Source organism: Pyxicephalus adspersus, chromosome 7 (assembly GCF_032062135.1).
Source record: "Pyxicephalus adspersus chromosome 7, UCB_Pads_2.0, whole genome shotgun sequence".
Classification (NCBI taxonomy): Eukaryota; Metazoa; Chordata; class Amphibia; order Anura; family Pyxicephalidae; genus Pyxicephalus; species Pyxicephalus adspersus.
Window position 1 is genome coordinate 72,910,442 of NC_092864.1, and position 12,798 is coordinate 72,923,239.

General features: G+C 35.6%; 1 protein-coding gene across 1 annotated transcript in view; it reads left to right on the top strand.

The window, feature by feature from the left end:
* CYTH3 (cytohesin 3) overlaps positions 1–12,798 on the top strand; it is a 107,515-nt gene that overhangs the window by 46,309 nt on the left and 48,408 nt on the right. Inside the window, exons 2-5 of the mRNA XM_072419180.1 lie at positions 1,141–1,223; positions 4,386–4,450; positions 9,206–9,272; positions 12,381–12,517. Of these exons, the coding sequence (XP_072275281.1) occupies positions 1,141–1,223; positions 4,386–4,450; positions 9,206–9,272; positions 12,381–12,517 (352 nt within the window). The remainder of the gene's footprint in view (positions 1–1,140; positions 1,224–4,385; positions 4,451–9,205; positions 9,273–12,380; positions 12,518–12,798) is intronic.

The window sequence follows — 12,798 nt, forward strand, 5'->3', positions numbered from 1 at the left end:
ATAAGTCAACACACTGCTGTGTTGCAGCATGCTACAATTCAGGTACCTTGCCTTAGTGTTCTTTGCCTTAATGCCAGTGTGTTGTCTTGCTGAGGATAAGGTAAAGAAGCCATAATTTAAAGAATCTCAAAAACAAAGAACCCAATGCCTAAATCTTACACCACTGGCTTCTGACATCAAAAGCAAACTGGCTATCCACTTCACTAGTAAGCAAAACCATTTTGCACACACTGACGCTGTGAAGCTGAATGTCATGTCATGCTTATTAATGCAAGGGATTTTCCCTGGGGCAGCCCTCGGTTAACCCATTTTTGGTGATGGTTGCGTTTTTCGACCCTGATACATATATAGTAGATATAGTTTTATGTAGTACAGGCAATTACGAGTTGTAACACTGATTGTTTTTACATCTTTAAGCCCAATTAGTGTGTAATGTTGGAGTCTCTGCAGTACAGCAGCTTCATGGGGTGGGCCGTGTGCAGACACTCAGCTGATTACTTGTTTCAGCAACAGATCAAAGGCCCACACTGAGCCGCGCCGGCTGCGGCACCCAGCTCTCCGCCACCATTATATTCATATAATCCACTTTTGCTGCTGTCTTTCTCATGCAATATGCCAAATCAGTTGTAGGTAAAAGGTTTCTTTCTGCATGCAAACACACCTAATGCTGTATTCACCACCATGTGTTTTTCTTTTTTGTTTTTTTTTTATTTTGTATGTGTAAAGATTTAATTTTGTGTAGTATAGAATCCTGCATATAAAGCAGATTTTATTAGTTTGTGTTGTCTAGACATCACAGAGCCTTTTGCTTTTGTAGCTGCAGTGTGTTTCCTGTCACCGTGACCAGACCGTGAGACCGGTAAAGCGAATTAGTCCGTAGCCTTGGCGACGAGCAGTCCGTACGTAGGATGTCAGCATGGCCTTAAAACAAACTGCATCAGTAGGGTCCAAGGCTAAGGGGAAATCAAAGGATGGAGTTTTAGCTTTGCTTCATGTTTAGCTGTGGGTGCCATTGTGGCTTGGACGTGTTTGTTGCTTTTATATTAATAGTGTTCTGGTCAGGAAGTGGTCTTCATTTATTTGTAGAATAATTGCATTTGCTCTGTGTGGGTGGATTCAAATGTGTTTTTTTTTTTTCAGTTCCAGAAGACCTGTCATCCGAGGAAAGGGAAGAACTGTTGAATATAAGACGCAGGAAAAAAGAGCTTATAGATGACATTGAGGTAACAATTTTAAAATGTGCTGTTCAATGTTTTGTGGGAATTGCTTTCTAGCTCTGGGATTGGGGTCTGGGTTTGGTAAAAGTCCCTAGATGGATAGTCCTGGGGATCTGTTTTTATTAATGCTCTACTTACGATGTTGCAATGTTCAGCATGTTGCAGCTTAGACTGTGGTGGCTGCATTTATCTTATCTACCCTTTATAAAAATATGAGGAAGAAATGGGAGAGGGAATGTTCTTAGTTCAAATCAAAAAAGCCTAGGGGATACAAAACCACTTCTCTATATAGTGTGATGAGTGTTTGTTGTCCCCCTAGGACAAGTTTTTTTTAATGGCAAGATCTGTAGTTGACCATCTTTATGGACTGCATAGCTGCAATATATTACTTTTGTTACATTTTAATCTTGAAATATGCTCAAAGGATGGGTTTGTCTGCTTCTTAAAGCCTGTTTACTATAAAGTTGTATCCCTTTCTATTATTATTATTATTATTAATAATAATAAACAGGATTTATATAGCGCCAACATATTACGCAGCGCTGTACATTAAATAGGGATTGCAAATGACAGACTGATACAGACAGTGATATAGGAGGAGAGGACCCTGCCCTGAAGAGCTTACGATCTAGTAATCTTTCCTTCCACTTAGTGAGAGAAAGATAAGTAGGGAGATCCTTCTCTCTCAAGTTCACTCTCATCCTACCTTGTCTATTTCTCTTCCTTGTCTCTCCCTACACTTCTCTATCATGCTTCTTGTCTCTTTCTCACTCCTCCTTTACTTTCATCCCTCCACTCCCCTTCCTCCTTGTGTTCTTCTTTCTCCTCTCTCTGCTCTCTCCCCTCTCACTCTGCCCTCTACATCTCACCCCCTTTTCTCTTTCTCCTGCTTGTCTATTCCTTCTTCTCTTTCATCCCACTTGTCTCCTCCGCTCCCCCACTTTCCCTATCCCTTTTTTTTGCTCCCCTTCTCTCAAACCCACCAAAATAAAAAGTGTACTATAATAAGTGGGTTGGAATGCTGCTGAACAACGTCAAACAAACTTTTGTGCCTGTTGACTATACTTCTATGCACTCCATGGTAATGTAGAGTTGTGACTACATATCAGCTATAATATCTATTTTTTATTTTACATTTTGAACTCAATAGCTGAGGTTCTTTGGACTTCTGATCCACGTTCACCTCATATATGTGCATGTTCAGGCTGTGTTACTCAGAAACCCTGCAGTTTCTCTAATATGGCCATATTCGTTTCGGGAAATTATTGCGCTGAACTAGTATTTTTTCTAATAATTTGTGGCAAAAGTTGCTTGCCGTCAATTAACTCTGAATCATCTCTCAGCTGGACTGCAGATCATTGTTTTCCCTGTATACTTCTATGTGAAGTTGTGTGGGATTGTTCTACAGCTGAGTGTATGATTCAGTAAGCCACTCATCACAGCGACACTGGTGGGTGTGGAATCTATGGAGAAAGTAGCCGACAGGAAGAGGCCAATATATTTAGTGTCCTCTATCCAAGCTGTTTAAATGGGGTCCTGGAGAGCTTAGAACATTTCAGAATCCCTCTGGGTGAATGGTAATCTTTGGAAATATGAAGATGTCTGCTACAGTTAGTCATAATTTAATGTTCTCACACAGCTGCTTTGAATAAAAAGATACAGCTAGTGCGTGTGAAAAATATCCGTGTGATTATCAGCCGCAGCATAAAATAGTATGTTACAAAGTAACAGAAAAGTATAGAATAATATAGGGCTCTATTCAGTAAAATATTGCAAAAAAAGGCTTTGTACCCATATTAACAAGTCACAGTACCCCTAATGCTAGACTAATGAATTTAAATGTAATGCTTTGATGAATTTGATAGGTTTAATGAAGAAAAGTATTAGTGGTTTGATTGTTTCATGTTTTAATATCATTAAAAATCACTATTTCTATACACAACCTTTGTGTTCTAATAATGCAGTTGAATACTAGTACATTGAAAATGTGTCTTCAGTACTTCTGTTCTTTTCCTTTTAGTTTAATGTTAGTGCTTTTGCATACCAGTAACATGAAAGTGAAATACTCATTTTTAGCTTACTTTTTTATTTTAGTTTCATTCTGATCATTTAAAAATATTTTGGGTTTATATAATTTTGTAAAAACTAATAGAAAGGTTTAAAAGGTTCTGTTGTTTCTCCAGAATGCAATAGATAACTGTGCAGTCTAGCAAAGGTGCTTGGAACACAAATCTGGCCACACAGGAAATACAAACAGTTTAGCAACTAAAACAATTGAAACAATACATGCATTAGTGGTATATTCAATGTCTTTCCTGGAGTTAAGCTTTAACCTAGGATATGGAAAAATATAAAGTTTTATGAAATAAGTGTCAATAGGCATGTTTAAAACTGATTTAAGCTCAATTGTTTCCTCATCCTTTTTTTTTTTTTTTTTTTTTTTAATGACATGGAAGTCAAAACCCCCCAATTTTTTTACAGTTGTATTGAGAAAACAAATTTGTCACAGGGTTAATGCCCACAATTTCAAGCAGGATCCCTTCTTCAAGGTTACATAGTGCCATACTGATAATTGGAAAGTTTTATTGTTCTGGGACTTCTACTGGAACCTTTCTTTATCATAGTTGAGTTAAAGTAATAAAATCTAAAAGATGGGATTTCTGTGTTTTCATATATCAAGTATTTGGGTTTCTCTTTCATTTTCATACTTTCTGTAGCAGATGAACAAAAGTAATAATAGCTTAAGATATTGATTTCTTTCAGACAATTATCATACACAAAGCTATTCACACACTGTACATTTAACTTTACTGGACCTCAGTGTCCACTTGCAGTAATCATCGGCCATAAAATTTGTAGAAATATGTCACAGCTTTAGTTTATTTTATTATGCTTTCTCACGCTATCATCTTAGCATCACTCTGTGATTTGATTGTGATACACAATCGCAACATTTAAAACCTTTAGCTTTTGAACTGTTATATGCTTCTTTAGAACAATGTTTTATGCAGAAACATATTCTATTTGACCTGTGATGTGTAAGCCATCTTAATCCTCAGAAAGATTCTCCTGTACAATTATTATGTCTAAAGCTTCTCTAAACTCCCATGTGTAAAAACAATCACTTTCATTTGGTATTAACTACTTTTTTTTTTTTACATCATACAGAGGTTGAAGTTTGAAATTGCAGAAGTGATGACTGAAATCGACAATTTAACATCCGTAGAAGAAAGGTAACATTTTAATAAACATGGTTATTGTATTTTTAATGTCAAAAGTATTGTTGGAAAATCTTTGTACTGTGGGCGTTATTACCAGTATTTAATTTAATACAAAATATATTTGAACCACTGGCACTGGAAGCACCTGCTTTGTTGTCGTTGGGTTCAGAATTTCGCATCCATAAGGATTTGTTCAAAGAGATGATATAATCATATGGGATTAGTGAATAGATATGTATACTGTAAACTAACCAATGCTTCTTCCATACTCATGACTGGGGAGACCATGATGGACATCTGGACTTCTAATAATTTTGACTATGCAAAATGATTTTAACTTGAGTCCATGAGAAGATAAATTCCAAATAGTTTTTGTCCTTCTATAACTTTTTTAAACTCTATGAATATTTATGCAGTAGTGCAAGTAATAAAATACAAAAAGAAATCAAATTGTATGAATTGCATACTGGTTTTGCTCAACCAAAAATAATTTTAATAGGTAACTGTGGATTGGGTATTTCCAGATCTACCTTTGTTTTTTGTATCCCACATTTATGGTAATGTTCTTACAGTTATTAGAAATATGGTAAAAAGGGATTGGACTTCAGATTCACCAAGAATCCACCATTTATTCACGATCAAAGTATTTCCCTTATTTTATATAACATGTTAACAGTTGTTCTCAAACACATTTACCTGTTTCAGATGATTCACCAATTTTTTCGATTTTTCTCTTAATTTCAAGTGCTTTTTTCAGTAACATTTGCTATTTTTTTTTAAATGACTGATATGACAAAAGTTTGTCCATCTGCTAGGCAAATCCAAAGTTTCAAAGTGATGTCTTTGGAGGCCTGCTCTGCTCCTTTTAGGTGTACAATATCTGCTGATTTGCTAAAGATTCACTCCATTGTCATATTTGCATTTGCATCTGTAGTATTTACACCCTAGCTTTATAGATGAGTATAACCATACAAAATGTTAGTAATACCAATAACATTTTTTTTAGGTTGGTAAGGTTAGCTATTTAGCATCTAAACCCAAAAACAAAAATGAAATCTATAACAGTACTGAAAATAACTGATGACCTTGCCAGTAATTCATGTTCTCCTTTAAGCTGGAAAAAAGCAAAAACAACATAACCATGCAATACTGGTTCCATCAGTCTTCCATATGATATGCCTTTGAATCTCAGCTTTTTGACAACTATAGCTTCTTTGAATTGGTGAAGACACAAATGAATAGGTAATGTGTTATTTGAAAGAATAGCAAAGGGAAAAATAGAAAAAAACAATACACGTACCACATTATTGGACTAGTAAACTGCAATATATTACGTCTTTGGTTTTGGGGTTAGTTATGCTTTAGTTTTCTGAAAATGTATAACCCGCATTCTCTATTTAAATATTTATTTCATACAATGCTGAGATTGATTAGTGATTATTGATAGCTGTGCTTCAGTTTGTGATCAGATTGTGTTACAGGTAAAAAAAAAAGAAAACTTTAATGCAAACCTGTAATAAGAGGATTGTGGACTTGTTCTTAATGCCTCTTTCTAAAACTGCTAGTTTTCTGGGTGTTATATTTATCTTCAGACTTGATTAGCTTTTAAATCTACATATCTGCTTTAGGGAAGTGACTCAAATCAGAAATTATACGTCTATTTGTTTTAGCAGTAAACTAATAGAATCCTTAGAATACCAACCAACTAGCATCCATTTAAAGGACAGGTCAATGCCATTGTACTCTCAATACAAGTTGCATGTAACCCACACTTTGATGATTTTGTATTGTGGGGTCTAAAAATGCAAAAAAAGCCTGGAATTAATCATTGTTCCCAATGCAGGTGGTGTCATAAACTCAGTAAAATGTGGTTGTTTTGTGATAGAAATATTAACTCTTTAGGGAAATAAAGTATGAAGACATTTTTAACTGTCAAGTAATAAATAACAAAAAATCAATGACAATCAATATGACTAACTTAACTAACATTTGGAGCAGATGGATACTAATTCACTGATGGGTTCTAGTAATTGAAAAACTGCAAAAATATTTAAAGTGCACCTTAAATTATATGTCACAAAGGAAAATCAAATTAATTGGAATGGCTCTCCATTTTCCTCTGTTACAAATCCCAATCACCCTACTACATTGTTTAAACATGCTTTGCTTATCGTATTTAATATAATATTATATAATATATATTCTACTTGGTAAAATCAATACATTATGCAAGTGCAAAGGTATTAAAATGTGTTACTAAAAGGTGTAAAAGAATTAAAGTTCTATTTATCAATGTTTTTCAAACACATTCTTCACATAAGGATAATTGGGAAAATGTGTGAATTCTATCTCCATATAGGAGTAACAAAAGAAATGTCATCAATGGAGACACCAGTTTGTGCTTTAATACTTCTATATGGTGGAGCAGTGAAACTAAGGGGTCCCATTTATCACTTTGTGTTACATGAGCAGTCGTTCCGACCTTTTCATTACAAAGACCTGCTAATCTTTATCAGACATCCAAAGTGCTATTGTCACTTCTAGCTCATGTTTCCCGAGAATCATCCCAAAGTACCTGTAATAAGTTGGAAGAAGAGAGAAGATTGGATTTCATGTTGCATTAATATTGTGTTTTTTATGTTAGAAAACCTCATTTGATACAATAACACTTTAATCCAATTTACTGCCCAAATTATGCCTCATCCCTTAACATTAATACAGACATGGGAATTTTACTGGCATATAATATGAACCACCAAATTAAAATGTTCTTTTTATATCATTTATTGAAATAGCTTGTCCTAAAATATTTCACAATTCCTTATTTATAGTTCACATCTATTAAACACACAATACCAAGTGATCAATGCATTATATATTTCATAAACATTTCATTTTTTGTTGGCTATAACCCTCCTCCATATTGTTTAATTCACATTAGGGATACCCCTTCTCAACGCGTTTCACTTCTATACAGAAAGCTTCTTCAGAAGTTGTACAGGGTAATCAGATACTTCCCCATACATCTTATAGCTCTCACCACAAGGTTGCCGGTGTCTGTATATACCAGTCTGCCCCATATGGAGATCCGAGCGCCCTCTCTAAAGACGTAGGGTAACAAAACACACCCCCAGTCATCAGGGAGAATCGTACTACGGCGGCGCGACAACAACTTACTGGTACGGTATTGTGATTAGTGATTTCAGGTAGGTGGACCCTGGCATGCCTCCGTGGTAAGATTCCCCCCGATACAGATAAAACTATAATTTTATACTGTACATAATTTAGGTGTTACCTTCACACTTGTAATTTATTAACCCCATGTAAAAAAGCTTCAAATGAGGAAAACGATGAATAAAGTTTTCATTTTTAAAAATTTGCATGTTTATTGGTATTGGTATGTAGTAAATCATTGCAAATTTAGAATAGATTTGCCAAATTTGCAAAGTTTTAACAATTGAGATCATTAAGGACTTGTGCATCATATACATCTTAAGACATTCTGATGTACTGGGACTTCTATATCTCTCAATTAGTAACGAGGATTTCCTATGTTACTTAGGCATGATGGAACATAGGTGTATATACAATGATGTTAGCACTCTCTTTACTAAAGAAAAAAAGCAGACATCTTGGTTACGTGTTTTGTGGGTCACGTGTGACCTCATGGTTTTGTTTTTTTATAGGTGCCTACTTGTTATATTTAAACTACATTGCTCGCTCAAAAATGATCTAAATAAAATATCTAATGAGATATTGCTGACGTCTTTCTGTTTTTTGTCATACTGATCTCTGGTATTTTCTGAGCCGTTGATCCAAAACAAGTATGCAGGCCAGGAGTGCTGAGACTTGGCAGCATAGTTTTTAGCAGGTAAAAATGCAACCTCTAGGATATCCAAATTTAAATTTGTTTTTTTCATGGACACTTTGCAATTTTTGAAGTAGTATTGTATGTTTTTTTAATGCAAAATAAAGCCTATTAATAAATATCAGTTTCTATATTTAAAACATATAATTGCTTTATTTATTGTAGAACTCTGCAGAATGCTCTGGGTTTCTACAGCATTATTATTATTATTGTATTATAGTACATACCTACTTCCTGCAGTAATGACATCTCAATGATTCTTCCGCTAAATGAAAAAAAAGAAAGCGGAATAATACATTTAGCCTCCAAATTATAGGTGTTTTTACTTATCTGGACGATTCCTGCCATAATGAACTCTTGTAGCTCACTATGTATTTTCCATTTGCATTTGGCTTTATTTTAACTAAGGAAAACAAGATGAGAAAACAGAATTGTCTTTCTGTTAGCAACAAGTTTCCCTCTTTTTCTTTAAAACATTTGAATGAATCTGAGGCTCTGTTTGTTGTGGATAACAATTATATATTTTCAGTGTATAATATTTGTGTTTATTTTTTCTTGCAATGAAAAATATTTTTTTGTTTATTTTGACCTATTTTTTTTCTAAAATGATCTTACTTTATATTCCAGAGCTATCTGTACTTCTGGTAAATTCTGATACATTTGCAGCCTCCCTCCCATTTAAGAACAATTAGTAGAGCACAGTTAATGGCTCCGGAAGAGGCTTAAAGCAAATCTGATAAAAGGGCAATACATCCATTTTCTGGCTTTGGTAACCACATTAAATGCCTGGACTGTTCATTTTGTTCAGTTACTGTGTAGAGATTTATGAGCTTACAATAATGGGTGTTGAGTTTATCTGTTTTTTTTGTCTTAATGTTATCTTGTTATTATTTTTGTAGCAAAACTACACAGAGGAATAAACAGATTGCAATGGGAAGAAAAAAATTTAATATGGACCCTAAAAAGGTAATGCGCCTTTTCCCTTTTTACTGCCCTTTTTAAAATAGACATGTCAGTAACTTTATAGGTTGGCTTGCGATCCTCTGCCTAGCTATGGCAGATTAAGGCTACGTACAATGGTTCTCATCTAATAATCTGCTCAGATATCGGATGAGAATATTGAGTGTGAACAGTGCTTGTTATCCAAACGACTGTCCTGGTGGATCCACGGACGATGAACAATTGTAATGCAAGTGCAGAGTTCTCCCCCTTCTTTCTTCATAGAGCAGAACTGTGCTGTATGTACTGGTGTACCTTAGCAGGGAATTCCAAAGTCAAGTAACCAGCATTTAGATGAATATATTCCTTGTACTGAGATATTCTCTAGCTAAATGGTATCCAAACAACACACTGCTGACCCGCATGTTCACCTGATTTTGGAAGTACCATCTTTCCCGCTGACAGTGACCTCTAGCACCCCCTATGTTAATATGCTTTAGGACATCTTTGGGCATAGCTGCATTTGATCACCATTTCGGTCTTTGGATATTTGTACTAACATATGCTATCCTACTATCAAAAATCCTCTGATCCTCTGAAGGGGTTGTATCTGCGAAATGCGTCAGCACTTAGTATAATGTTTGATAGTATCTGATTTTATATAATGTGTGATGTCTGAGGCCTTTTTTGTGTGGGCCTTATGCTTTTATTATTGTATGTGGAGTGTTTAATATTGTTGTTGTACACCTAATAAAAATGTTTACCTGATTTACTAGCTAGCAATTCCCTGCTAAGGTACACCAGTACAGTGCTCAACCCAGAAATTTTTTAAGCCGGGTGGGAAGAAATTGTAGGTGGGTGGCAGCCCCTTTATTGTGACCAAACTCTTTAGTAACCACACAAAAACATTTTTTTAAGCCGGGTGGGTGCTGAAAAGTGCTGGGTGGTACACCCAGTTAAAAGAGCCTGGGGAGAACCCTGCAGTACTCTGTTCTGTTCAATCTTTGGTAATGGGTTATTATGTAAGTTCTATCTGTTTGAAGTTTACCATCTTTCCTCTGTGGTACCTTAATGGTTAAATAGATCTTCCATCACATCTCTCTCTGCACACAAAAGACTGTTTATCCGGTGAGCAGCCAGTGAGTGGATGATGGTACCAGACAGATGAAAGTCTAGCTCATGAGCCTTGCTTGTCCAGTCCTGTTCTATCCGAGATAGTGGTTTGAAATACCAGCTTAGGTGATGTGTAAGAAAAAGCACACATACATGGTATATGACTAAAAAAAATTGAATTGCCATGTTTATTTTTACAACAGGTCACTGTAATAAATTGTATCTTTGTGTAGGCTGCAGGCACAAGCCCCCACATTGATAGTGTACTTATCCATTGCACACTCCGATTTTGGCAGGATAATGTAAACAGGTCCCTTTTTTTCTTTCAAATTTCGATTTATTCTTGCTGCTTGTGTTCATTAAAAGTATATAAAACATGGTGTGTGCCAAAGGCAATTGGAATACTTCATCCACTTTATTATAAAGCAAATAAATCATGGCATTTTAAATTACAATACTATGTTAATAGAAGTTGAAAAACATATATTTTCAAAATATTATAAATACAGCCTAATATCATATTGCATTTTAACAAAATGCGTGTGTATTGTCTTCCCTTAGTTTGCAATGCCTATGAATAGAAGCCCTTAAACACTTGTGGTTTAAGCAAAAACACTGTAATTTCAAGCATCGCTTAATTTGAGCCACTTTTGTTCACCTAGATGGTATAGCAAGCACCTCCTGATTGTTGTAGGTGCTTTTCAATTTTCTAACTTCTGCTAGTAAGGCCCATTCCTTCATGGTAAACGGAAAAAAGAAATTTTACATTGGTGCTGGAGTTAGTACCAAGTGACACTTTAGGCGGGTCCTGTGACTTGGCTGGTAGATGCTTACCAGTTGGATAGTCTAAAGCTGTCGGTTTGACTAGTAAGGTTTGTATGCTGAACTCCTAGTAACATCTATATTGTGTGTATGTGCCAGTGGTTCAGTCTGCTTTGAAGTGGAAAACCAATCAATGAAAATAGGTTTTAATACAAGCCTTTGCCAACCTATTAAGCCCAGGGCCTTGTGGAACAATTCATTAAGGTTTCCAAAAGCAGGCACATCTTCTTTCTCTGAAATATTTCAGTAGCTAGGTCTTGCTGGTACTTTTACCACCATATATTATTCATGATCTTCTTTCGATAAAAATACACAGAGGTATTTATGTGAAGGTTATCATTTATCCAGGTCATTGTATAGGTAGTAGTAGTTGCTCACATGCAACTGGATTTGTTCTTGTAATGTTAAAAAATTTTTGCAGCTTTCCTAACAACTTCATTAATTCTTTATAAAACTGTTGAAGTGACAGTGAACGTTGTGAGGCATCTTCAATATTAGAAGAACAAATCCAGTTAAATGTGAGTAACTACTACCAGGTTTCCAAAAGAAGCAGTGGGGTCTTAGCATTCCTCTTCCCCAAACCTTCCTCTGCACCTGCTCTGTGCTTATATAGGAGATACGGCTGGCTTCCAAGTGTCTGCTGGAATGATGGGGATGAAGGGGAGAGAGTAGCAAAGCTTCTGAAATAAATATTTATAAGCAGTATTTTCTGCTGTAAATATGAGTATGAATTACTCCACAGTGCATGCAGCTAGAGTGGTCAGTCTGCCAACCTTTTAGGCCTTAAGTGATTACTTTTTGAAGCTTGTCTATTGTTTATTAAGGATATGTAAGTATTTGACCATAACCTGACCACAGTTATTTTTAGGGGTTCATTTCCTTTGTTAGACATTCAGTGTGATAGACTGCATCATCTACTACCTTCTTCTAACTTTTTGAGATGTGAGTTCCATAGTTTATCTTTCTATTCTGCTCACTTTAGAATGGATTCTCTCAAACATATAAACAATTTTTTTTTGTGGCCATCTGATAAAGGTCACATCAGGTGGTAATATTTTATGTTTGCAAATGCAGTGGCGTCATCAAAACTAAGGCTGTGCACACACATCCAATAATTGTCATTGGAAGGGATTTTTCATGATCCTTTCCAACAACGCATGAACAAGCTCTGTACATACACCACCGTTCTGCTCTATGAAGAGGGGAGAACAACTGAGCAACACCCCCCTTCACTTCCATTACGACTTATTACAAAACACACCAGAAGACATAGCACAGTTCCTTTACAAAGGAGAAGGCCTGAATAAAACTGTCATTGGTGATTACTTGGGAGAAAGGTAATGGGATAATATTCTGGATATCTGTCAATCCTTCAAACGGCATAAGTAAGAGGTCTTTACAATGAGCTTTACTGAATTCGAGTGGAACTGGGTCTTTTGACTATTGCACATGTACCCTCACACCATTTTATCAGTTTGAGGTTTGTCCAGAGCCGTCCATGTTTTTTTGTGTCTCCTACACATAATTTAGTGCTCCTTGTCTGTAGATGACATCAGACCACTGGAGATAATATTCGTGAAGGGTTTTCAGCAAATTAGCCATTTAATGTGTTTTATTT